At 42.7% G+C, this 27,792-nt stretch overlaps 1 protein-coding gene across 1 annotated transcript; it reads left to right on the forward strand.

The window, feature by feature from the left end:
* The first annotated feature begins 260 nt into the window (after nucleotides 1-260).
* mov10a (Mov10 RNA helicase a) lies at nucleotides 261-25,820 on the forward strand. The gene is made up of 23 exons (XM_015958447.3): nucleotides 261-551; nucleotides 626-731; nucleotides 839-993; nucleotides 11,581-11,819; nucleotides 11,900-12,146; nucleotides 12,279-12,416; nucleotides 12,510-12,672; nucleotides 12,744-12,886; nucleotides 12,964-13,134; nucleotides 13,261-13,408; nucleotides 13,554-13,715; nucleotides 13,881-13,984; nucleotides 14,076-14,173; nucleotides 20,158-20,256; nucleotides 20,344-20,431; nucleotides 20,510-20,627; nucleotides 23,929-24,120; nucleotides 24,195-24,263; nucleotides 24,350-24,475; nucleotides 24,554-24,642; nucleotides 24,815-24,933; nucleotides 25,247-25,305; nucleotides 25,701-25,820. Exons 1-23 carry the CDS (start codon nucleotides 427-429, stop codon nucleotides 25,704-25,706), a joined length of 2,964 nt encoding a protein of 987 aa, XP_015813933.1. The 5' UTR covers nucleotides 261-426; the 3' UTR covers nucleotides 25,707-25,820.
* The last annotated feature ends 1,972 nt before the right edge of the window (nucleotides 25,821-27,792 follow it).

A 27,792-nucleotide genomic window follows, 5' to 3' on the forward strand; every position in this document is an offset into this window, starting at 1 on the left:
AAACACGCTTGTTTGTAACTGCCGAGCTCGAGCCGCGCCGCTATGTGGGCCGGCGCCCGAATGATGCCGAGTAACTTCACGGCAGGGAGTGTCAACATTTTCAGATTTGACAATACCAATGTACGTAAAGGACTAGACGATGAAAGAGAACAAGTTGTGTGTACTTTATTGAAAATTTAAACATATAATCTCTGTTTGAAAAATAATTTATTTCCTTTACGTTTTCCGTCTGTTACGAGCTATTTCCGTTCTCTCCAATACAGGGAAGTTGTACACACTCCCTAGCGTTGAATTTGCGGGGAACGGCTTCCTGCTTAGATTTTCTGCACGTGTAGAACCTCTCTGTGTTTAATTTGTGATGTTTGAAGAAACGGTGAGTTGAAATTTCTATCCCGAACAGTCAGCTGGGGCCTGTAGTGCGTCGACATGCCGAAGAGCCTCAAACACTCACTGGAAGCTGGGCTGGGGTTCATTGACTTTCTTGGAGACCGGATATCAAACAAAAGTAAACAACAACTTCGAGAAATCTACAACAATGAGTTTAGGAACAGGTAAGCTTCCACGCGCGTGGTCACGCAGAGTTTTCACGCATGTTATTTTAATGTTTCCTTTCCCGCGTCCACAGAGAAGGAGGGAAACACCCCAACTTCTCCAACGTCCTGTACGCTCTCTTTAAATTCAACATAGTTGTTACCAAGAAGGGGAGATTCTACAGAACTGCCAACCCTCCGGTAAGATGTGACCGATTTTTACAAAGACAAGTTCGGACACGTTTTATTTGTTGCTGACAACACCAATAAAGAGAGGAGAATTATGGCGCCTCCTGCTTTTGTTTTAGGTCAGAGTGAAGCAGCAGGGAGCCTCTCTGCAGCAGCAGCAGCCACACAATCAGAGAAATGGAGGTCAGAAAACACACGCGCGTGGTACCCCACCTGCATTGACCTCAAGGAAGGAAAGGGCTGCAGAACTCCTAATGATGGTCAAAACAAGCAGGTATGGGGGAATAGGCGCACTGTCATCATTTTTTGCTGCCTTTGACTCTGTAGGACTTTCTTCTCAGGCATCGTGGCATGGTGGGCGTACACTGTGCGACTTTTTCACTTTTTTGAGCCGATTTTCCACTCGTGCGAGAATCCACGAGATCAGGGCGAGTTTTGCGCTGAGCGTCGTGTTGTATACAGGGGGTTACGAGAGGTGGTGGTCCCCCCTATCTAGCCACGATCCTGAACAGACACTCCCCATCACGCGCTCTGCGCTCCTCTGACCAAGGCCTGCAGTGCTCGCTGTCCCTCGTTATAGGTGTTGTACCCGTGGGGATCGGGCTTTCTCAGTCCTAGCACCGTCACTATGGAACCAGTTGCCACCCTCAGTTAGGCTGTCCCCATCCCTGCCAGTCTTTAAGAGTCGCCTAAAAACACACCTCCTCCACTTGGCGTTTCCAGAACATGTTTGATTTTGACCCTCTTTTATGTTGAATTTATTTCCACAGTTTTCATTGGTTCACTCTATCCATTGTTTTACACATTTGTCCTGTAGCAAAATGTTTCACCTATTTTGTAATTTGTATTTTGTAATTTGAATTGCTTTTATTTTTGATTTATTCAATATATTTACCTTCAACTGAACCATGTTCAGCGCTTTGGGCTTCCTGACAGGGTTGCGGAAGGCGCTTTATAAATAAAGGATTGATTGATTGATTAACACCACATGACCAGCTATCGATCAGCAATCGTGAGCTCGCACAAACTTCTGGCATGTTTGATATTTTGCTCGTCCCTCGTGAGGGTATCGCACTGTTGAAGCAACGCAGCGAGCTGCTGCAACCCAAAAAGTATCAGAACCGCTCACGGCGCATGCGCAATCCTGCATCGACACCGCTCGCCCGCTATTTCCCTAATATTACGTTGTTCGTTTTCATTTCTACACATTTTTTTACTCACAAAGATTGTCAAGAAAGCGTGTTTGTCGTGTTCATGTCAAATCAAACTGATCACAAAACACAGATTTACTTTCTTTATTTCGTTTTCCTCATCCATCCCCCATAAATCCCTGTGTGTCCTCCTGCAGCACTCCCGCAGGACAACAGGCAAAACAAGACAAAAAAGTCTGACGTGTTGTGTAAAAACCATAGGCGTCATTTTAACCGGGGACGCCGGGGACATGTCCCCGGCAAAAATTGTGATTGGCAGCTGTGTCCCCCCCACTTTAAAAAAGCCTGCTGATGAGGATTTTTGTTTTACCAGCTCAGATCTTATACCAGGGGTCGGCAACCTGTTCCCATCAAAGAGCCATTATTACCCGTTTCCCACAGTAAAGAAAACACCGCAGCAGCCGCGGAGTTGTGGGCGGGGCCTACCCTCAGACAGCAGAGAGCTGCTCACAACCAGGTGACAGCAACAGGTACCGGTCGCTCGCATGGGCGTCGCACCCGTGGGGGATTCAACACCCACACCTTTCCTTCTGTTTTGCTCACCTCCATGCCAGTCTGGTTTCTTTATGTCGCACTCACTCTGTTTGCCTCATCTCCTTCTTCACCTCCGCTTCTGACAGCCAATGTCGGGTTTCCAGGAGAGCAGGAGAGGGAGGGACGGAAGAGCTCGACTGAATTCATAATTTTACATCTTGACATTAGCTGTACAAAGTCTGAGTTTGATAACGTGAAGAACAACAATTTGCAGAGGTTTATAACAGGCGCGGCGCCAGGTTTTCATTTTTGGGTGGGCCACGGTAATTCTGGACGGACCTTAATAAGCAGTGACTTAGTGAAGCAGGCAGGACGCGCTAGAAAATTTCGTTTAAAAAGACGTCATAAATGTGTTCCCCCGTCATTTTTATTTCTAAAATATGAAGTAAAAACTCCCAATTTAATTTTCATTCATTTGTCATTAATATGTAGTCTACACCCGTGCGTTAAGTGGACCATCTTCCAGTAAAAGAAAAGCATCCAGCCCACCTCTCCAAATGCGTAAAATGTGCACCACAGCTGTTAGGCGCGCGCGCACCGTCAGCTACATCAGCCCAGAGAAGAGCAGAGCAAATAGAATAGAGGATCATTCTGTCTGGATGTGGATGGAGATTACATTTTACAGCAGCCTGATCATCATTTAAATAAAACCATCACCTGTCTTCTAGTCCACGCTATCAGCATTATTTTAATTGGTGTGTGTGTGTGTGTGTGCGTGTGCGTGTGCGTGTGCGTGTGTGTGTGTGTGTGTGTGTGTGTTTTCCACTTCAAACACTGGTCTAACCAACCAGACCAGCATGTCCAGTAACATATTAATGTTACAATTAAACAGTTTCACTTCATGTAGGCTAGGAACGTTTCACCTGCCGTGGCCCGACCGCTTTTGATCCACATAAACTTTGTGCGTGATCAAATGTCTCTACAGGTGCTCTCTGAACTGAAGAGGCTGTTCTGCCTCAGACTGGATGCGTCATGCGTCTCCATATTAGAGACGGGAACAAGCGCTGTTCAGCCAAAGTTTAATAATTTCATAAAAAGAAAATTTTTCCAAGCTCATCCATGCGCATCAGTGTGCGTCGGGGTAATTCTTTCAAAACAGCCAGCATCCTTGAGTTTATCCATCAAAATACAGTCAAATGGAAATATCTGTAACCTGCCATTTAACTGTTTTGCCTTCTTGTGAAGATTGTTGCAAAGAGAAACAACTAAACTTGATTAACCCCAGAGCCACGCGCAATGCGCTGTACCGACTGTAAAATGAGGGGAAACGATTTAATCGGATCCTTTTCTTTTCAACATGGTTTAATGTAAAGTTTCATTCAGTACAAACTTTAGTTACACCAATCTAACGAGACAGAGCCTGGATTTGTATTCTGAACAGTTTAAACATGTTTAAAACGGAGACATGCGTGACGCGTCTAAAATTCGCACCTGCTCCGCTATTATGGAAATTAAACTAACAAGGTGAATAACATCAAATTATTTTAGGCACAGACAACATCTCCCACACTTTAGAAAATCTTGCAACGCGCCTGGTCGCTCGTGTACGTCAAAGTTATCTTTCATAAGAAGATAATCATAAAACGATTTATATAAAGATGATCCAGAAGTTGTAGCCCGTCTCTGCCTACACAATATTTTGATATTTTTCACCCTGTTGGTGGTTTTACTGAGCAGGTGCCACTTTTGTCATACGTTTCTTTTAAAAACATGTTTAGACTGTTCAGAATACAAATCCAGGCTCTCAGAACCAGAGCGCATGCGGGAAGGTTCCTCCCACTGAAGCGAGTGTTTTCCAAACCCTGTCTCTCAGAGAGATTTGTCACTTAGAAAATGTTCCCTGATTATGAAACTTTGGCTGAATAGTGCTTGTTCCTGTCTCCAATGTGGCGACGCATCCAGGAGCCGTCTGAGGAGAATCCCAGAATCTGACATCCTCCAGCTCAGGAAGCGCATATGATTACGCACAAGCGTGACGCGTCAACCCGGTCTCACAGTAAGACCGGGTTGACCTGTTCAGGTTTACGCAGACAATCTTTACATTTGGAATTAGCATACAGATGTAAAATTAATGCAGTAAAATATAAAGCTTTTTATTTAAATATTCATTCATTATTTTATAAGCACAGAGAGCCGCATCAGATGGATGGAAGAGCCGCATGCGGCTACAGAGCCGCCGACCCCTGTGCTAGCCTACTTTATTGTCCCCAGCAATTTTTAAACCCCACTCAAGTGTATGGTTATTGTCCCCAGCAATTCTGAAAACAAACTGACGCCCTTGGTAAAAACTGCTATTTTTAGCATATTTTTAGGTCCGATGTGTTGCTACCAGACATACAGTGTGAGCAGTCAGGTCGCATCTGAGAACTGGGTCGTACATTGTGAGCACATGACTCGTGAGATCTGCCCTGCGAGGAAGTCGTACAGTTTGAACAGAAGCTGAGTGCTACGAGTGAAAAAGTCGCACAGTGTCCGCCCAGCTTTAGAAGTTGTACCTTAGAGGGTTATCAATCTGCTCCTCCTATGGGCGTTCCTCAAGGGTTGATACTGGGCCCAACCTCATTTAAAATATTAATAACATTGTTCACATTGTTGACAGTTGCTGACAACACCATTTTATATGCATGCAGTTCTTCCTTGAACATTGTCCTCTTTGCTGCCCAACTTTAGTTGTCTTCAACATGCCTTCTCCAACCTTCATCTTCATTTAAACACAAGTAAAACAAAGTTCATGATCTTCAACCGTAACTTACCACAATCAACTTTTCACCCTAGCACCGTTTCCCTGGATGGTGCAGAACTATAACTTGTCAGTTCCTGTAAGTATCTGGCTCGACAGCACACTTGCATTTGACATTCACGTTAATTCATTACTTTCTAAAGTCAAGTTGAGAATAGGATTTCTATCGCAACTAGGGCTGGGTAAAAAAATCGATTTAATCGATTTTGGATCGATTTTATAAATTTTGTGAAATCGATTAATTAGGCCTAAGATCGATTTTTTTATTATTATTTTTTTTTTCCCCCCCTTGAACCAGAGTGGCCCGCCAGCTCATTTTCCTGCAAAGACTACAAATCCATGGTGCTTTATGGCATCAACGCGTCAGCCGAAGCACCCTTCCTTTCTGTTTGTGGTCACTAGCGTTCGTGCTAGTATCGACGTCTGCAGCGTTACCCTCCTCAGTTTGGGACAAATTAAAAACACGCATTTTACTCAGCGCCAAGTTCCCTCAGCACTTTGTCAACTTTGAGGCCCAGAAATGGAGATTCCTACAGCTCAGTAACCTGTTTGCGGGCCGCGGCAGACATAGAAAGTGCACCAACAGCCAGACGGATGTAGCTCCAGTGAAGTAACACACTCAAGTCAGAGTTCCTGGCTGCTGCTGTTTCTATCTGTCCTCCCCGACACAGACCCAGCTCAAGCTGCTCAGATGCTCTCCATGTTCAGCAGCACAAACCAGTGAGAGCAACTGTTGTCTGATGAAAATTAACAAAAACAACACAGGAGTCCTACTGATGAACTCCTCTCTCACCTCAGAGATACAGAGAGAGATGCATGTATCTGGCTTGAACAGGTGAGCATGAAAGTGGAGCAAACCGAGCTTGAATTATTGTGTTTTTATTAGGGCTGAAACGATTCCTCGAGTACCTCGAATAATTCGAATATAAAAAATCCTCGAGTCAAATTCTCTGCCTCGAGGCTTCGTTTAATTCATGTATAATTAATTCATGGCTTTGCAATCACCCGGGGTTATGTTTCACCCGGACCGAAATAAGTGACGCAGATACATACTGCACTGAATGCACACGCGAGTAGCGAGTGTAACTTAACTTTCTCTTAAGCCATGGGGGACAACGTGGACCCCGGTGAAGTGCGAAAAAGACACAAAATGCCAAAGGTGTGGGACCATTTTCTCGCATCGTAAGGCGGAAAACGTAGTCCAGTTTAAAAACTGTAAAATGGATTTATCCTACCTCAACACCACATCCTCCAAGCTGCAGCACCTGACCAGGAAACATCCACATGTAAATGTCACTTCTGCAAGTGGACTCGGAGCCTCTACAAGATAATGCATTTTAGCCTGTATTTCTATATATTCTGCAGACACTGCGACTTTTTTGTTTGTAGCACTCAGTTTCAGCTCACACCGTACGTCTGGTAGCAACACGTCGGTCTTAGAATGTGCTAAAAATAGCAGTTTTTACAACACGAAAGACTTTTAACTGTGTTGTTATTGATGTCCGTTGTCCCTCGGGATTGCTGCAGGAGGACATAGGTATTTATGAGAGTGACGGAGGAAAACGAAAGAAAGTAAATAAATGTGTGATCAGTGTAATTTGACATAACCACTGCAAACATGCTTTCTCGACAATCCTTGTTAGTGTGAGAAAAAAGTGTAGAAATTAAAACGGACGTGTGTTAATAGGGAAATGGCTGGCGAGCCATGTTTGAGCATGCGCTGTGAGCGGTTCTGGTGCTGTTTGGGCCGCAGCCGCTCGCATTTGTTTACCGTGAAGTAAAGTTGAAGTGCTGAAGTTTTGAAAACTAATTTTGAATAAAACTTGAAGAATAACTGGCAACTGCATGCTCATTTTAAGAGGTCTTTCATATTTTATAACATGCTATTTGATGTAATGGTTTACAAACGCTAAAGGGTAATTTATTAGAGTACTCGATTAATCGATAAAATATTCAATAGAGTACTCGATTACAAAAATATTCGATAGCTGCAGCCCTAGTTTTAATGCAGTTTTTCTGCTCCAAAGCATGAAGGTTAATAGTTGAGATATTGCATTTTCATTTAGGAGAATTACTATTTTTTGTTGCTGGCCTGTTAAAAAATATTGAACCAACTTTAAAGCAGGAACTGGAAAGGCTACGGATAGAAGAATAGAATAGAAATAGAAGAAAAAATCCCTTTGTTGTCCTTCAGTGGGGAAAGTTTGCTGTCACAGCAGCAATTACAGGAGCAAAAAAGGTGAATAAATGTTAATAAAGAGTAAACAACAAAAACACATAAAATAGAAATACTTAAAATTCAAAAGATTAAAATAAAAATATGCTGAATGTATACACATTTTAAGGAATAAAAGATTTTAAAAATGAGACATAATAAGTAACCAATACCACTGATGTGTGTTTTATTTCAAATTAATTTGTCCGTGTGTAAATAGTTTATTCCAAATTCAGTGTTCATGCAACAATAAGTTTTTTTTTCCAAAGGAAAAGGTTCAACAATACATATCTATAAAGGAAAATGCACATTTGCCATAACTTTCAATAATATTGAGTTTGGCCTGTGAAAATATATGTATCTACCTTATAAGCTCTTTTATATATTATTCTATGCTATTTTATATTATCATATGCTATGGAAGAATCCTGCTCTGATATTAAGTGCCTCTCAGTGTTTTTCTGCACAAAGATGAGTAGCTGCATATTTTCTCCTGCACAAAAAAGGAGTGAAACATCCCACCTGCTCTCGTACCAGCGTGTGTCTTTATTATCAAGAATGTTCCTGCTTATCTCAAGGATACGTGTTCTTGTGATGTATTAGCTCTTCACTAACAAGGCAATTAGTTTTTACCTGTCATGACCAATGACGTGTGTAAATGGCAAACTGCGTATGTTACATTCCATTATTCCTCAATAAAAATAGCCGTATCAGCAGAGTTCTTCAGAACACTTGGATGCAGCAGACAAGAGCTGAACGCAGGGTTCTGGCTGGAGCTGCATGTGTTCTCCCCTCATGAGCGGTGAAAAGAGACAGGTCTTCTGATTATTTGACTCCACATTCTACCAACGAAAGGTGTTTCTCTCCATCTTCTCCGAACCTGTTTTTGGTCTAACAGAAGAAAGACCAACACCTGCGACTTTGTCCCAGATTTTCATTTCGGCCCAGTGTGAGTTTGAGTTTGACACCCCCGACTTAATGTTAAGAAGCTTGTCTAAATGATAGAAACATTGTTTTCTACCTCAGCATTTTAATTATTCAAGACCAGACTGAATTGAATTGAATCAAATCGAATCAAATTGGATCGTGATTACCGTAATTGATTCAGAGCCTCATGAATTAAAATCGCATCGATTTAGTAAATTGGCCACAATACTCAGCACTAATCGCAACAGGTCATCCTTTACTCATTCTGCAAAGCAACCCTTGGTCAAAATGACAATCCTTACCATCTTAGATTACAGTGACATCATTTATAAAACTGCTTCCAACAAACTTCATAAACTCGATGTCATTTATCACTCAGCAACCCGTTTGGTCACTGGTGCCTCTTGCACTACTCATCATTGTGATCTGTTCTCACTTGTTAACTGGCCATCACTCCATTCCTGCACAATGTTACGTCGGTATCAGTTCATATACAAAACAATCATCCGTAGAACCCGTCATATCTTCACTCATTACTCAATATTTCCAACAACCAGCGCCATGCACGTTCCAGAAACTTCATCTCTATGGTTATTCCCAAAGCTTGCACCTCTTTCGGCCTCTCCTCATTCCAGTTCGCTGCTTCCAACGACTATAATGAGCTGCTAAAATCACTGAAGCTCACTACCTTCATTCCCTTATCTACCTTCAATAATTCATTGTGATCAATAGTTTCTAGTCAATGTGCTTCTGAGTACTTATAGATTGTTTTAAGTCTGTTTTGATTGCTTGTACATATTATATATGAGAACAGTCCTTTTATGTCTAACTTTGATCTAATTTTATCCTTGTATGTTTTTATCTTACCTGTTTTTCTTTGATGTAAACCTATCTGTGTCTGCTGCTGCCTCTGGGCCAGATCGTCGTAAATGAGAATGAGTTCTCAATCGACTCATCTGGATAAAAATGTTGAATGACAACAATCAAAACTCAGGAAACGACATCAGCCGACATGTCATTCTGCTTATGGTTACGTAAGCTTTCAAAAACACAGATCAAAACATCCGTCTCAATTAACAGATGGATGCTACCTAACCAACCTACCACACATAAATCTATATTTATGTAATTTAAATATAGTCTTTTTTTCCAACCGAGTATGTTTTTTATTTATTTTTTTGTTTCAGCTCACAGATCAGGACGTTTTGAGTCATTTGCCTAACAAAGGGGAAGTCACAAACACGTGGTGGTTAAAGCATCCAAAATAGTCTCCAGAATGATGAGGAAGCTTACTGCTGCTTTTTTATGTCATGATTAAAATACACTTCATGACATACTTTTTATTATTCTTTTTAAATAGCGCCTCTCAAGACTTCCAGGTTACTGGTAACTAAACCTATGAACCACTGAAGTTAGAGTAAGTAATCAATGCATCTGTCACTTCCTCCCCACCTAACATGTATGGGAATGAGTGAAAGGGTCAAAATACAGAAAGTAGTCTCAGCTGTAATAAGTTCACATTCAGTTTTGTTTTTGTGGAAGTTGCAACTTGGTGTGCAAAAGATGTGTAGTTAATCGTATCTGCATCAAAATATTCTGTCTGATCACCATACTCTGTCAGATTGGCATATGCATATCACAGCGTATGTCTGTCTGACCGCACACATTTACTGTCAGATCGTCACATATTTCTTAAGCTGTTTGACTTTTTGGTGTGCCAGTTTACGTGTCAGATCATCACACACTTTGTTTAGCAACCGTATGATACCCCAATGGGCGGCTGTTCTGTCCAGTCTTCTTTGTCAATATTTTGTGTATTTCTCAACTCCAAGCTGGGAGGGCTTGACTGAAGCTCTTAGATGTAATCAATTCACAAGAAGGATGCTCACCAGATGCAGAGGTTGATTAGATTTGACAAACGGTTTCTACTTCTGGATCAGTCGCATCTGGAAGTGCTTGGCGGGGGATTGAGTAATGCAAGAACTCAAAGAGCAGAAGGGAAGGAGAATGAGTTGTGAAGCTGCAGATCGAAACTGAAACACCAAGACAAACTGCTGATTTAGTGCTTCATGCCGGATACTGCAGAGGAGAGCAGGAGGTAGCAGAGGAAACACCTGCTGCAGAGCCGTTTGCAGACTGAAGTGTTGCATGTTGGAACAATGAGCACAGAAAACTTCCTAATCAAATAGATAACTCTGCTGAATGCTGATCTGTTACACTTGTTCTCTGCTTCATATTACAGGGTATCCGCGGGTCCTTAAAGTCTTAAAAAGTCTTAAATTTGCTTTTCTAAATTTAAGGCCTTAAAAATCCTTAAAAATGACAAATAATCCTTAAATACAGTTTCCAAAGGTCTTAAATTACCAAAGACCCAATAAACAAGAATTTCTAGTTGGTGTTCAGCATTTTTTGTGTATGATGTTGGTGTAAGCGGAACTGTACACATTCAATTGGTTGTAAAAGAGGGCTATTTTTAGATGAGCACATTAGCTGGTTAAGCTAGTGGGGGCTTGCGCCATGGGGAAGTGCAAGTTTAATGGTAACTGGGTGGGTAATTCCACGCTTGCGACATGGTTAGCAACGGTTCCAGGCAATAGCTGGAAATTATAGCTTAAATTTAATAAAAAAAAATAGCTTAAATTTGGTCAAAATGGCCTTAAAAAGGTCTTAAAAAGTCTTAAATTTGGCTCCCTTAAACCTGCAGATACCCTGTATTAGACTGTTCCCCTAAAGCTTCATTATTGTGTTTTCTTAGTATCCGTCTGTATAAACAGTAGACACACATTGTGTTTTGTCTGCTTGCTGGCTCTCAGTAACGGCTTTGCTTAGGCTGATGGAAGCAGTAGAAGGTTATTTAGTTGTTATGACGGTCGCTGTCTTCCTGTATTTACCTTCTCCAAACCATGCAGTGCCTCACATCAAGTCTAATCAACGATCATCCTTTTCATCCTTTATTCACTAAGTGCCAGAGTTTAGAACCACATCAACTTGTGTTGAGAAGTAATGAGGGTTTACGTCTTTTTTTTTAGTTAGTCTGGCGTCGTGCATCTGATGTTACACTCAGGAAAAAATGTAGAATCTCAATTTCAAATTGTATTTGTGCAACATATGTTTTTATTCTAAGCATCCCATATCTGTTGAGTTTGTAGTAAGTTTCAGCAACCAGATATAAAACGTCTTTATTAAACGTGCTTTAAAAAGTGAAATCCGGATGATCGCACGTGTCCCTCACAGGAAACGGATGACTGCTGATAAGGAGGGAATCGTGATCACTTCAGACCCCGAAGCAGTTGATGGGAAGGTTCACGTCAGCGTGACTCTCCAGCAGCCGTTCGTCGTGACGTTCCACATTGAGAACAAGGGAACGGACTTCATTCACTTCACCAACTACACTGTCCTCGACAGGATTCGCATTTTCACCTTTAAGGATGAAAGAAGGGTGACAAAAGCCTCTCCCCTGTTCCTCTGTCCTGGTTAGTCCACAAGCATCTACCTTTTAAAACACAAACCGAGGTCAGCGGTTACATATTCTTCTCTCTCCACCTTCCTGCAGGGGAGCGCTACGATGTTGTGGCCCATTGCACGCTCAAGCATTACGGATACTTCCCTGCCACGATCTTCTTCGAGTTTCAGCTGGACCGGCCGGAGCCGATGACCGTTTGTGTCATCAGGGAGATAAATGCTGTGGTCCAGACAACGCTGGCTGCAGAGCTGGGTCCCGTAGCGCCCTATAAACCGTTCCGGGTGATTAGATCTAAACCTGCTTTTTCTCAGATCGTGGAGGGAGTTCCACCTCCAAGGTAAATCGTTACAACTCTCAGCACCTGAATGCAACATTAACCTAATATCTACAAATATCCCATCATGCTTATGTCAGAAGTGATATTTGGTGATTTGATTCTCATGAAGTAGGTTTGTTTTTCTTCTCTTAGTTCTGCCGTCCAGCAAATGCAAACCGTCATTAAGCTAGGAAACTACAAATGCCCTCACCACATTAAAGAACTAGCAAAACAAAGGGTGGACCCTAAAGACCTCTCTCCATCAGCCAAACAGAACTTTGCACCGGTCATGTAAGAAATCATCCTAATTTATTACGGTTAAACATTCTATTTTTGGTCATAGAGGTGCAGGTTATGAAATAAAGCTCCTGTTTGTGCACTCAGGAAGCTTCTAGGGTCTTCTTTAGATATGAAGAACTACGCCCGTCGATTCCACCTGCTGCTGCACCTGGAAGAGGCCCAGATGGAAGTAGACATCCAAAACTATGACCTCCACAATCAAACCATGACCCAAGATCCGACCAACAAGAATCTCCTCGTAATAAAAGTAAGAAAAGAAACAGAACGGGCTTTTGTAAATTTTGTTTTGGGCTGCTCAACATCTTTCTCATCAAACAGGTCCCCGGCGTTGCAGAAAATCGTCCATCTGTGCTCCGAGGAGACTGTCTGAAAGTGACTCGATGTGACGATAAGAGCATTGTTTACAAGGGGTTGGTTCATAAAGTTGAGCTGGACAGGGTGAAGCTGGGCTTCTCTAAAAAGTAAGACCTGGAGGAAGGATACTGGACCATTGACGTCTCAGAACCTAACACCCACCTTTCTCATGTCCTTATGTCAGGTTGTTGGAGTGTTTTATCACAAATATGAAGTTCGACGTGGAGTTCACCCTCAACAAGTTGACCTTGAATCTGCAGCATCGAGCGGTCGACCTGGCAGAAAAACACCAGCTCAGGGCGGTTCTGTTTCCTTCTGGTGCTGCGGTTTCCAGCGTTTCCCTCCCAGAACTCAGGTCTGCAAAGCATTTGCTGTTTTTCTCAGTTGTAGATGGACTTAAATACACAGAAAACAAAGGAGTAAATGCATTTATTGTTTTAGTTTTATGAGAAATAAAATACACTCGTGCATTTTTCTCCAGAATGTTCAACCGTCAGCTGGAAAAAAACCCGGAGCAGAGTCGTGCTGTTCGTCAGATCGTAGCCGGATCATCAAAACCGGCTCCTTACATCATCTTTGGGCCTCCGGGAACTGGAAAGACAGTCACTGTGGTTGAAGCTATAATTCAGGTACAAGGTGGTTGTAAAGCGAATTTTTTTACAGCTTCAAATCCGAGTCTTTCGGCTGGCTGTGGTGGTCGCTGTTTTAGAATTTGTTCTTTAATCTGACCGCCGTGAGCTTGTTTCGATCCTTTGGTGAAATGTTGCTTTGCAGGTCAACAGAACAGATCCATCGGCCCACATCCTCGCCTGTGCACCTTCAAACACCGCAGCTGATCTGCTCTGTGAGAGGCTGAGAGTTCACATGAACTCCCACCAGCTGTACCGCATGTACGCCAGCAGCCTAAACCCAAGCAGCATTCTCAAGACTCTGCTGGTGAGCCTTGGCGCCATGTTTACAATTGGTGTGAGCCGAATTTGTAGATGCAGCCAAATGTTTTTACAATGTGATCTTTTAGAAGAAATAAATAAAAAGACAATTTTTTGTCCTGATTGCGTGAATGTGCAGGGGCTTTTTAAACTTTATTTTCCTTTTTCTTAGAAACACTGTAATTGGGACGAGAAACAAGATTGTTTTGTGTTTCCTGAGAAGGAAGTGTTAATGAAATACAAAGTCATAGTGACCACTCTGTACACAGCTGGAAGGTAAGAAGTTTCTCACATTTGTAATGTGTTTTTATCTTGTTTTTAAATGTTGTGTAAACGTTTTTCTCGACTAAAATGGGTTTTTTCTCAGACTTGTGACTGGAGGGGTCCGATGTGGCCATTTCACACATGTGTTTGTCGATGAAGCGGGTCAAGCTGAAGAACCTCAGTGTCTCATTGCTGTTGCAGGTAGTTACTGAAGCATTAATTAAACTATTTTCCTCTTGGGAAAAGTTTTAACCCAGAAATAGAAAAGATTTGCATTTGATTTTCAGGTAGAATAGGCCAAGCCTTGTTGAAATCAAGGCAGATATTAAAAATGGCATTTAGAATTATTATTATTATTATCCATCCATTTTCATCTGCTTATCCGGAGTTGGGTCGCGGGGGCAGTAGTCTAAGGCGAGAGGCCCAGACTTCCCTCTCCCCAGCCACTTGGGCCAGCTCCTCTGGAGGAATCCCAAGGCGTTCCCTGGCCAGGTGAGGGACGTAGTCCCTCCACCGTGTCCTGGGTCTACCTTTAAGTGTCCTCCCGGTCGGACGTGCCCGGAAAACCTCACCAGGGAGGCATCCAGGAGGCATCCTGACCAGATGCTCGAGCCACCTCAACTGGCTTCTCTCGATGTGGAGGAGCAGCGGGTCTACTCCGAGCCCCTACCGAATGACCGAGCTTCTTACCCTATCTCTAAGGGAGAGCCCAGCCACTCTTCGGAGAAAACTCATTTTGGCCGCTTGTATCCGCAATCTCGTTCTTTCGGTCACTACCCAAAGCTCATGACCATAGGTAAGGGTAGGAACGTAGATCGACCGGTAAATCGAGAGCTTCGCCTTCTGACTCAGCTCTCTCTTCACCACGACAGGCCGGTACAATGCCCACATCACTGCAGATGCAGCACCAATCCGCCTAACGATCTCATGCTCCAGTTTTCCCTCACTCGTGAAAAAGACCCCGAGATACTTAAACTCCTCCACTTGGGGCAGGACCTCATCCCTGACCTGGAGAAGGCATTCTACCCTTTTCAGAATCAATACCATGATCTCAGATTTAGAGGAGCTGATTCTCATCCCAGCTGCTTCACACTCGGCTGCGAACCGCTCCAGCAAAAGCTGAAGATCACGTTCTGATGAAGCCAACAGGACCACATTGTTGCAAGCCCCCGCATGCCAGAACCACAGGAGGTAATAAAGGAGGTCACAAAGGAAGAGTTCACAATGAGAGAGGTCACAAGGGAAGCAAAGATAAGCGGGAGCCTGCTGATGCGAGTGGAATCGAGGCAGGTGAAAACGAGAGGAACTGAAGGAAGCGTCACAGGATGTGAAGTCCTCCTTGGGGAAGTTTGAACTTTGGGTGAACCTGAAACCATCTTGCAAATTATAATTATCACATTTAGGGATGGGTATTTTTGACATTTGAATCGATTTGGTACTAATTCCTGGTACCTAGGAATCGATACCGGTACTTAGCGGTACCAATTTTCGATACTTTTGAGTGTTTATTATTTTAATTCTCTTTTATAATTAAATATATATTTTTCTCAATGTATAACAATATTTGATAAATATCACAATAAATAACATTCTACTGTTTGTATTTAAACATCGTCCTTGTAGTTTTATAAGCTGATAATTAAACTGAAGCAAACATCTTTACTGTGAACTAAATTTACTGTGTATCTTCATTCCTTTTGCCGTTTTTTTTCATTTGATTTTTCCCACTGGGAAGTTAGAATTTCCGAGGAGAAAGCGAACGCACCATTAGCTGATAACAACGGTGGCAATGGAAGCTAACATATCAAGCTAACGTTATCTTAAAACAGTTTATTTAGCTGCTGGTGCAGATTAAAACGATGATGCCTCACACTTAGATCTTTGTCACTGGTTTCATCTTCACCCAATCACCCGTTGCATTTAGTAAAGTGAAGCCAAACTTTAGAGCGGGTTCATGTTCTTCTAGTCGGAAATTCGAAGTTCCGAGGAGAAAGCGAACGCACCATTAGCGAAACGGATGCTAACATATCAAGCTAACGTTATCTTAAACATTTTATTTACCTACCAGAGGAGATTCAGATGAGGATGTCTCACTTAGATCTTTGTCGCTGGTTTCATCATCACCCAGTTACCCATCACATTTAGTGAAGTTAGCCCAAGCTTTAGCATGTATTCTTAGTACCATGCTGCTCTGTTTACAACTGGCTCGCAGCGAGCGATGACATAACGCTCTTGCGCATGCGCAGCTGTCTTGGCAAGTTCTCGTTATGAAGGACGGGTACTGAAACGAGGCACCGTTTGAAATTACGTGAATTGGTGCTCGTTCGGTACTATGGAATTCGGTAGGTACCTTAAAAAGTACCGAATTCGGTACCCATCCCTAACACATTGTTTTGCTGTCTAGTGATTGACTTGATATATGTAACGCAAATTTCTTCACTCTGAAAAGTGCTTGCAAAATGAAAATGCTATACAATGGAAAATGCTTTGCTTTGCAGGTTTTAGAATCATATATAAGAGCAGTTAGAAGAAGTTAGAAACACAACGACGACAAGTGAGACGACGAGTAGAATTTGTTCTTAGGGAGAGATTTAGAAGCAGCATCCTTGTAAGGGGATATTTAGTCTTAGCTTTACGCTTTTTGCATTTTTTAATTTTGAAATAAAATTTTTGGAAAAAGAATCCTCGTTCTCAATTCTTAAAGTACTCTTAACCCTTTGAGTGGGGGCTCCGACCAGATCTAGCAGAAGAGGTAAGCCACCTTATTTGCTTGTGCCTGTACTCCAGGACTTGTAACAGGTTGTGACAGATGAGAAAAGATACCTTAGGTAATGAGAGCTTAGTCTCTCCTCCTCCCTAGGGTAGCGGGACATCCTAAGGGTAATAAACCAAAATGGTTAGTTGGGTCAAACAGTCTCTGTTCTGCACATGTGAAAAAGTCTGTTTAGCGTGGGAAGGAACCATTTCAAAGGGTGGCTCAATTAGATTAATTGATAAATCCATGTTAGACTGATCAACTAACGGGAATCATTTTCTAGTTACCACCGCCAACATTGCTGACAGGTGCAAATTAATCCTGATAGGACCCAAATAATAGTCAGCTGTGTTGGCCTCCAGTAACCCTCGCCCTAGTACTCAAAACCACTGAGTAACAGGAACCTACAAGGAGGGTGTGTTGTCACAGGAGAGCAAGTATGGTTATTCCATTCCACCTCAAAATAGAAAACAAGTTCTAATTAGGGAGTCCAAACCAGGGTCTGTACAATAAAACTCACCGCGACCTCAACTTCCCTGAAAAAGCAGCGTATTCTAATGGAACCACTAAGTGGACGCTCGCTACAACATCATCTGCAAAATGCAGAGACCTGATCATCAGGCCACCAAAACGGATGCCCTCCACACCTTGGCTCCACCTAGAAATCCTGTCCAAAAAGGTTATGAACAGAATCGGTGACAAAGGGCAGCCTTGGCGGAGTCCAACTCTTACTGGGAACGAGCTTGACTTACTGCCGGCAATGAGGACCAAGCTCTGATGCTGATCATACAGGGACCTAACAGCCCGTATCAGAGGGCCTGGTACCCCATACTCCTGGAGTACCACTGGGCCACCCGAGGGACGCAGTCAAACGCCTTCTCCAATCCACAAAACACTTGTAGACTGGTTGGGCAAATTCCCATGCACCCTCCAGGATCCCCTTAAGGGTATAGAGCTGGTCCAGTGTTCCACGGCCAGGACGAAAACCACATTGCTCCTCCTGAATCTGAGGTTCAACAATCCAACGGACCCTCCTATCCAGAACCCCTGAATAGACCTTACCAGGAAGTCTCAGGGGTGTGATCCCCCTGTAGTTGGAACACACCCTGCGGTCCCCCCTTTTAAATAAGGGGACCACCACCCCAGTCTGCCAGTCCAGTGGGACTTCCCCCGATGTCCACGCGATATTGCAGAGCTGCATCAGCCACCAAGTTTGGTCCAAGTACTCGATTTAGTGTTTTTCGCACACGTTTGGAGAATGATGCCCCGTCGCCCTTTTCACCGATTGCCTTCAAACTTCTGCTATACACTCTTAAGACATAGTCTAAAATTTTTCACCGTCGGATTTTTCAAAAGTTGGAAGGTGTGGGCGTGGCTAAGCCTCAAACTTTGACCTGTCGCCATGCCACTTTTTTCACAGCTCCCTATTGGACTTCTTTTACCCAATCACCAGGAATCTCTGGCAAATAGCAGTAGACAATTTGAGGTCGCTTGGTCTCCAGTACTGGCAGATTTCAAAAAAAGGCGGGGTATTGGGAGCATGGCGAAAATCGCCATCACGCCATGGAAATACGTTTGCCTCTCATTTCTTCAGTTATCGTGATATCGCCACGAAACTTCTGGTGAGTGATCCTACTCTGACCCCCAATAGAAATGGACAGCTGAAGTTTGTGGGCGTGGCCTATTTTCTGAAATAGCGCCCCCTAGAACCATTTAAACTGTCAGCCCCAAGCCATGCTTTGACTGAGGATTATGAAATTCGTTACACTAATGTACTGTCTCAGGACCTACAAAAAAGTTTCTTGGAGCCAAGTGCAAAGTCGCACAGGAGGTCGGCCATTTTGATCCAAGTACTCGATTTAGTGGTTATCGCACACGTTGTTTGGAGAATGATGTCCCTTCGTCCTTTTCACCAATTTCCTTGAAACTTCTGCTATATACTCTTAAGACATAGGGGAAAAATTCAACTGTTGGATTTTTCAAAAGACCTTTCGCCATTACATTACTTGACTCAATAACTCCCATGTGCATGATCAGATCTATATCAAACTTTGTCTGTGTAATCACTGACCACATCTCAAGACAATGACAATGGGGACAGCTGACATCACCTAAGCCCCGCCCCCTGACTAAAGGAAGTCTTTTTTTATGGTGAAATGCCCATATTTGTCCCCTCTAATTTAGTCAACATGACACCAAGGCCAGTCACTGTCTTCATGATGCTGTAATGACCATTCAGATCTGATAGCTTTCCAGAAAGGGAGGGGCTTTGATGCCATGGCGACTTCTGGCGTGACGCCTTGACCTTACGTTTGATTGGAACTTCCACAAACAACGTCCGATTTGCTCAAGACTGAACATGGCAATCAACAATCATGCCCTTTAGCCAACGAGGCAAAAATGATTGGTGAACGTTGTATGATATCACCACAGCGCCCCCTACATACCTTTAAAACTGTAATAACTCCTACAGATGAGGTCGTAACTGCACCAAACTTGCTATGTGTCATCACACAAAGGCACCCAACACAATCCTGTGGTAATTGTTTGATATTGCTTTAGCTCCACCCCCTGACAGATATTAGGCCCTGAATAACACATGCATGATGCAATTCACACCAAGCTGCACAAAAAATGGCTGTTATCAACTTACAAACTTCTTCATGGAAAATTTCCTTAATTTGGGACAGCGCCCGCTAGATACAATAAAACCTTTGGAACTTCTGCAATAAAGCTCCAAACTTTATCAAACATGGTGGGAGTCATCACACAACTGCAATCAACACATGTCGTGCTCACTTGTTCAAATCACTTTAACTCCGCCCACTTACAGCCTTTTGTCTCTAGATGACCCATGCAGCGTTTGATTGATGCCAAATTAACAGAAAACCATCTTTGATAACCAAAGATGACCTCTATGGGATTTATATGTAAATGGTCACAGCGCCCCTAGATAAAATTAACCTTCAATAACTTCAAAAAAACGTAGTCAGAATAGCATTAAAGTTGGTCTGTGTCATCACACCACGAGTGTGGTAAAGATATAGTATCCCCTAGTGGTGAGACGTGTAATTTAAAGTTGGGCTCAGAGGGGATGCTGAGTCAGGGTGAGGTGCGGACGAGGAGACCGTTCGCGGTTTCTGGTGTCGGGGTGGTCGATGTTTATGTTCCGTGGACGTGCCCGGGTGCCCTGGGCTGCTGGCCAGGCCGGAGCGGCCTGGAGCTTTAATTATTATGTAAGCTTTAATTATTATTGTTTAAGCTTTAATTATTATTATTATTATTATATTGGATTTAATGTGGATGAACTCCTTTTGCAAAGATTTCATCAATAATCCAAAACAGCATTTTAGACCACAGTTTTAGGAAGTCGAAGATGTCATATTTCAGGATGTTGGATAATAAAACCAGTGATTGGTTTGTGTTCCAGGTTTACTCTGCGCAGAAAAAGGTCAGCTGGTGCTGGCGGGAGATCACAAACAGCTCGGACCAATTATTCGATCATCTCTTGCGATGCAGCGTGGGTATGGTAAGACGAAAATTCACTTCTTGTTTTTGCTCTTTTTTCCTTTTGATTAATAAGTATGTTCTAACTATGTGTGTAAATTCTCTGCAGGGCTTTCCCTGTTGGAGAGGCTCATGCAGCAGGAACTTTATACAGGATTAGAATCTTTTTATGTCACAAAACTGCTGCAAAACTACAGGTGCGTCTCTGTTATGATCTCCGTTTTTTACCGTTTGTGTCATAGAAAGCTCTTCAGTTTTTATAAACCTTCTCTCAGGTCTCATGAGGCCATTCTGAAAGTGCCCAACGAGGAGTTCTATAATAAAGAACTGCAGGTGTTGGCTGACAAAATGGAGCGTGAAACTTACTGCCAATGGGAGGCTCTTCCTAAAAAGGTGCGTGACTATTTTTGTGTGTGTGCGTGTGTGTGTGTGTGTGTGTCTTTTTTGCAATAATACTTTTGGACTTGAAAGCAACGCTTAATAAAGTTACCTTTTCTCTCCTGGTTGAAAGCAGAAGTGCAACTGTCGGAAACAACTCTGCAGCAGCAGCCTAGCACAAGCACTAACAATGACCTAATGCTAACACAAGCCAGTACTGATGCTAAAATAAGCTCCTTAGTAAAGAGATCTACATTGTTGGACAAAAAACGTACAAGTCCAGTAGCAACAAAGCCAGGTCACCATCAGTCCATGATTTCGTAGCGTCCTTCAGCTCCCTCTAACTAGCGTAGGCCGCACCAGTGTTCACTCTTTGACATTCTCCAAAGACATTACTCTCACATTTACTTCTACGATTCACCATGATGCCAACAGACAAAGCCAACTACTTCTTCCTTTTCTTTTCCCTTTTATTCACAGCGAACTGAAAAAGCTAACTTCTAGCTTTTATATTAGCTACCAGCAGGGTAAACAGCTTTTGCCAAAAATCTCCTACTAGTGAACCAAACCACAAAACTGTTCATTGCAGTTTCTGGTCATCAGAGGGCTACAGTTTGCTGTCTAATGTGAATCTGCTTGAGTTTATGGCTCGAGAGCCACTGAACCCAGTTTAAAAGCAATTGCGTTAATTGGTAAAAACCAATTGGCTTTGCTTTAATCCTAATCCCTCGGGTCTATCTGCAGGGTTTGGGACGGGGCGGGTCATCGTGGACCGGTTTGTACCGGATGGGTCTGCAGTTTCAGGAGCATGTTTCTATCAGTTTAGGCTTTCATGTTGGCAGGCGGGGTTAAACGAACCGTCATGTGCGACTTTGTAAATAAGTTGTGCATCTAGTCAGTATTTTTGCGCAGGAATAAATGGTTTGCAGAGCTAAAGACAAAAAAGAATTATCAACAGGCTCCTCAAGTGACTCCAGAGTGCAGTCGCTGAGTCCAGGCCTGCCTCGCCTCGTCTGTCTGTAGCTATAAGTTGCATCCAGCCCGTCGTAGCACCTCCATGTGTTTCTCCCATTTTCACTCCGGCTGTTTCTTTCCTTAACTTTTCTATATTGGGTTTTAATCTCCAGTTTGGCCCGACTCCATTCCGATGTGTGGACGGACTCCCACAATGATGGTGAGGAATGTATGGAGCTCTGAAGATGACCAAAAGTAGCTGCTACTTGCTGGCATTTTTCACATTCGTGTACAACTAATGAAAATACAAACAACAGAACTCTGTTTTGCTTGTTGCAAGTAGTGATGCATTTCTGTCCCCCAGTCAGTGGACTGTTGCTCCACCCTAACCATACCACTCCACACATTTCTGGACATACAACAGAAGGGGGCCAAAAAAGTCCTGACTGGTAAAGTCCGGGTCATTTTTCTGGGACAGAAAAATTGGTGAGCCGATCCTCCTCGTTCCAGACCAGTTTGTGCAATGGTTTAAAGAACCCGTGGTGACACTGGTGTCACAGCCCGTTTTAAGGCATCTGCACACTTGCTTATTGAGTCATATACTAAAGTTTGACAACCCCAAGTGGCATTCCATCCGCACATTCACTCACTGGCCACTTTATTGGGCACACCTTGCTAGTACCGGGTTGGACCCCCTTTTGCCTTAGTCCTTCGTGGCATTGATTCAACAAGGTACTGGAAACATTCCTCAGAGATTTTGGCCCATATTGATGGGATAGCATCACGCAGTTGCTGCAGATTTGTCGGCTGCACATCCATGATGCGAATCTCCCATTCCCCTACATCCCAAAGCTGCTCTATTGGGTTGAGATCTGGTGACTGTGGAGGCCACTTCAGTACAGTGAACTCATTGTCATGTTCAAGAAACCAGTCTGAGATGATTGGAGCTTTATGACCTGGTGCATTATCCTGCTGGAAGTAGCCGTCAGAAGATGGGTACACTGTGGTCATAAAGGGATGGACATGGTCAGCAACAATTCTCAGGTAGGCTGTGGCCTTGCAACAGTGATCCGTTAGTGTTACGACCTCACAACCTGAGGTTCTTTTTCAGCAAAGTCTGGATGCCTTGGAGACCGAGGTGTACAGCTATCTCCACCATTTCGCTCTTTCTGCAGCTCTCGACCCGGTCCCGAGAAGGGGCAGCCAGAAACTCCTTCAAATTAAACATACTCACGTTATCACAAAAATCAGAAACAAAAGCACGGGTTCTCAGAGTGACCACCACTAAACAATTTAATTTAATCCACTTAAAGCAAAATAATCCCGGACGATCCCCCAGTAAAATTGCCACAAACAAAGTTAACCTTTTAAAAACCGAACACACAAAAGATCCCATTGGATCATCCACAAAAAACTTATCACCAAGAGCTAAAACCACCAAAGGGACCAAAAGTGTGCCAAGAAAATAAATGTTCCCCACACCATTACACCACCAGCAGCCTGTACCATTGATAGAAGACTGGATGGATCCATGCTTTCATGTTATTGACACCAAACTGACCTCAGCATCCAAATGTCACAGCAGAAATCGAGACTCGTCAGACCAGCCAACATTTTTCCAATCTTCTATTGTCCAATTTTGGTGGGCCTGTGCAAATTCTAGCCTCAGTTTCCTGTTCTTAGTTGACATGAGTGACACCTGGTGTGGTCTGCTGCTGCTGTAGCCCATCTGCCTCCAGGTTCGACGTGTTGTGTGTTCAGAGTTGCTCTTCTGCATACCTTGGTTGTAATTAGTGCTTATTTGAGTTACTTTTGCCTGTCTGTCAGCTCGCACCAGTTTCGCCATTCTCCTCTGACCTATGGCATCAACAAGGCATTTTCACCAACAGAGCTGCCGCTCACTGGATGTTTTCCCTTTTTTTGGACCATTCTCTGTAAACCCTAGAGGTGGTTGTGGGTGACCATCCCAGAAGATCAGCAGTTTCTGAAATACTCAGATCAGCCCGTCTGGCACCTACAACCATTCCACTTTCAAAGTCACTTAAATCATCTTTCTTCCCCGTTCTGAATCCCGGTTTGAACTCTAGCGGATTGTCTCGACCATGTCTGAGCCTAAATGTCACCATGTGATTGGCTGATTAGTATTTGTGTTAACAACCAGTTGGACAGATGTACCCAATAATAAGACCAGTGAGTGTATATCAAAAAAGATTTTATTTTGTTTCCTTTTAGTCTAAATTTTGATGTATTTATTCATGTTCTCTGTTTTAAATGGCTTGGGCTCTTAAGGGTTAAAAACCCATTTAAACCTACTTAATGTGAATTTTAAATTAACACCAACTCTTGGCCTCCATGGCAACAGGGTTTTCCCGTGATATTCCACGGAGTGTTGGGGAAAGACGAAAGAGAGGCAAACAGTCCGTCTTTCTTCAATGTGTCAGAGATCGACGTCCTGATGATGTACCTTCAGAAGCTGAAAGAAACTCAGGGGAAGAAGGGTTTGCCCAAGCTGTCTACCAAAGACATTGGCATCATCACCCCGTACAGGAAACAAGTGAGGCTGTGCAGGGTTCACGGGATTTAAAGGTCGTGTTGAAATCAGACATCAGTAACGATGTTCTGTAACAGGTTGAGAAAATCAAGAAGGCCCTGAAGTCCGTCAAAACCTTGAGTCAGTGGGATCTGAAAGAACTCAAGGTAAATAAATCTGTTTAAAACTTGAGCAAAAGCTTCAGTGGGTTTCTGTCTTTCCCTAAATGAAATTTATCTTTGGATTGGATCAGGTGGGATCTGTGGAAGAGTTTCAGGGACAAGAGAGGAAGATCATCATGGTCTCTACGGTCCGGAGCAGCTCCAACCACATCAAGATGGATAAGGAATTCAACATCGGATTCCTGTCAAATGAAAAGGTTTGCTTTTCGTTTTCCTATTTGGCGAGTTTATGACTAGGATTTAATTGTTTTTAAAGCTCATGAATTGTTTTCTAGCGGTTCAACGTGGCCTTGACCAGAGCCAAGTCGCTGCTTATAGTTGTGGGGAATCCTGTGATCCTCAGAAAGGATCCTGTGTGGAAGAAGTAAGAACAAGCCGCAGACACGACAGTTTAGAGGAAAACATCTCGTTTTCGTAGTCTTTAATACTTTTGAGTGTTTTAAACATGTAGGCAGGGGACAAGGTTCTGTTTAAAGAAATAATCTGGTCATATTGTCTCCTAAGTAGGTTTTACTGGCTGTGTTTTTGTTTTTCAGGTTCATCACTTACTGCGTGGACATGAAAGGCTATGTTGGCTTTGACCTCAAGGATGCAGAAGAGGAGGAAGATGTCTTTGTGGCCAAACTGGCATCGCTGAGGATCATCAACTCTGAATGTTTGTGCTGCTTTTTCTCACTTTTCTTTGTTTTTGCTTTCTTTTTAGTTTTAGATCCACTCAAGTTTTCTCTAACAAATATAATAAAATAAAACACCCTGCTTCACCATAAAAACTCAGGGATTGTTGAGGATAACCTGCCTTTAGCAGATTAAATAGTCTGTTACCATGGTGACACATTCATTTGTGGAACATTAAACCTTTTTCCTAAATTCAAAATAGTTTGCTGTCTCAGCCTGCTTCCTTAAAGCCGATGAGTCCAACATTTTCATGTAGCAAAAACCATTTTAAATTGTGTCTGCGTTTATTTCAGGTCCTGAAGACGATGCAAGCAACTTCCTGCAGTTTGTGAGTCCGGAATGGAAGAATGAACTTTAAAGAGCAAGTCACCCCCTACAAGAAACTTACTTCACTCCCACTTCATGTTTGAAAAATGCAACAAATGCTGTTGCTTGGCAGACCGAGAGGGCGGAGCCGCTAACAAATACACACACACACAGGCTCACAATGGAATTATGACATCATAATATACCAGATGACATCATAGCATACCTCTTAGCCACTAGCGGTGGCAGATTAAAATTCAAATACAGTGCAGAATTTTTCCCTGACGACGGCGCAACACTGACAGTTTTAGGCAGAATATTTGAATTTTAACCAAGATGCACTGAACTGCCAAATTATTGACTACACGTGTCTGTAGCATGATTAGACACTCCTTTATATAGTTTATCAGCAAAAAAAATGTGATATGGGGGTGACTTGCTCTTTAAGCTCTGTTCAGAGATTTAGTCACGTGAAAATTAGCAGAACAGCTCAAGATTTGATATATTTGTCCTTTTGCATATTTGTACTCTGAGAATATATTTCTACGAAACTTTCTAGAACCTATTTGTATTCATGCTTTTACAAATGTTCTGATTTAGTTTGAACTAAGGAGCTTTATATTTTCCTTAAACCCACTGGAATGCTTTACGGTTCCTTTTTTAACTCTTACTCAGTTACTAGGGCTATAAAGAAATATCCTATGTGAACCACATACAACTCCATAGTGTTAAGTTGCACTGTGTGTTTATCAACTTTTAATTATAAAGCGCTTTCCATCATCCTCAAGGGGGACCCAAAACGCTGAACACAGCACAAATGAAACTGGGATCAAAAGGAAAATAAAACTATTAAAATCACCAAACAGGTTAGGTGAAAGCCAGATGATAACAATGAGTCTTCGAGCGACTCTTAAAGCAGCCAACGATGGAGACGGCTTCATGTTCAGAGGTAACTTGTTTCATAGGGGCGGGGCTAAAACAGAAAATGCCCCATCCCCATGTGTCCTGGACCTGGAGTGAGGAACAGTCAACAGGAACTCTGAGTGCAGTGACCTTGAGGGTGCATGTGTTTTTAGAACCAACATTTCACTGTTTTAAATCAGAAGCAATAAAGTGAGTCTTGTCTCAAAAAATGTTTTGATTTATTTTTTTAATTAAAAATATTTCAGTGAGTTTATATTATTTCTTATAATTTCAAAAGGGAGGGGAAAAAAGTTGCATAAGTGAAATCTGTGTATTCAGAATAGACTAAAACCTCCCAAAACATGAATCAGCATTTTTAACTTGTGACTAAGCTGGATAAGACCTGCACACAAAGTCAGCAGCAGTAATGTTTACCAGTGCATTCTGCTGCTTGCTTCCATCTGCCACCGTTACCCACGGTTACTCTGCTTAATCTAAAGGCTTCTTGAGCTTTTTGAACACAAGGCCTGTTTACACTCCTTACCTTAAGGGTGCACTTCATCTACAGCCCATTGTTTTTTAATGTAGCGTCCCCCACCTATAGTCGAGAAGTACCTTAATGCTCTTAAAATTTGGGATAGCTTTGGATTTTCTAACAAGGACAGACATCACCAGTGTGGAAATACGATTTAGTAATATTTTTTTCTAACTTGCCTAACACAACTTTTGCATTAATTCCACACGGTCTGGCAGGCAGGCTCAGGGTCTTTAGGGGGGTTTGGGTTCAAATGAAGACAACTGGACTTCTTTGGTTTCTTGAAGATGTTTAGCCTCTCATCTGAGATTTGTCAATTCTGAGGGTCAAGCTTATAAACTATAGCTGTCTACTGTTGCTTAATGAGCAGAAACTACCTATGAATACCCCTCATCCTTAAAGTGGGATGACTCCGGTTTCACCTTTCCAGCACATAGTGCAGCTCTGAACTTGACTCCCAAACTGTTTGTCTAGGTCAGCCTCCTGCCTCTAATCAATACAACTCCCATGCAATAAAAGGTTAATGGCTCATCGGGGGTGGGGTATTCGTAGGTAGTTTCTGCTCATTAAGCAGTTTATAAGCTTGATCCAGAATTTAAAATGCTCCTTGGATGAGAAACCAAAGTCTAGTTACCTTCATTCGAACCTCTTTCGAATTCCATGACCTGGATGACTGAGAACCTTCACCAGCGTTAACCAGGTGCTGTCCATACACTTAACTGGCCATCGTTGAGTCTAAACAAACTAGAGTAGAACAGTTTTCATCTGTGCAAGACAACTGCAAACGTGTTGTTCTAACCAGCTGGCCTTTTGAAATACCTTGTATTACCAGCTAATAAAGCAGATGACTCATCGTTGCTGATAATAGACCTGCAGTCTTAACTTTGGCTCTCAAGAGAATCCTCACATGTCAGCTTCAATTAAAAATGAACATTTCCACTTTATTCCAAACTTTAACTCTCTGGAGGCAGGCGTTGCAGATTTGCAACAGTTAAAACCTACCTACCTGGTTACTCCACATACGTATTTCATGAGCATTTTTTAACTCAGAAGTACCCCTGAAGGTCTTAGTTGTTCATCCTTTTATAAAAACGT

Source organism: Nothobranchius furzeri, chromosome 3 (genome assembly GCF_043380555.1).
Source record: "Nothobranchius furzeri strain GRZ-AD chromosome 3, NfurGRZ-RIMD1, whole genome shotgun sequence".
Lineage (NCBI taxonomy): Eukaryota > Metazoa > Chordata > Actinopteri > Cyprinodontiformes > Nothobranchiidae > Nothobranchius > Nothobranchius furzeri.

Excerpts from the sequence above, each read along its gene's own strand:
- mov10a (XM_015958447.3), top strand. The coding sequence starts at position 427 with ATGCCGAAGAGCCTCAAACACTCACTGGAAGCTGGGCTGGGGTTCATT. Across the intron at positions 11,820-11,899 it reads TCCCCTGTTCCTCTGTCCTG|GGGAGCGCTACGATGTTGTG; the intron begins GTTAGTCCACAA and ends ACCTTCCTGCAG. Across the intron at positions 20,432-20,509 it reads AAACTGCTGCAAAACTACAG|GTCTCATGAGGCCATTCTGA; the intron begins GTGCGTCTCTGT and ends ACCTTCTCTCAG.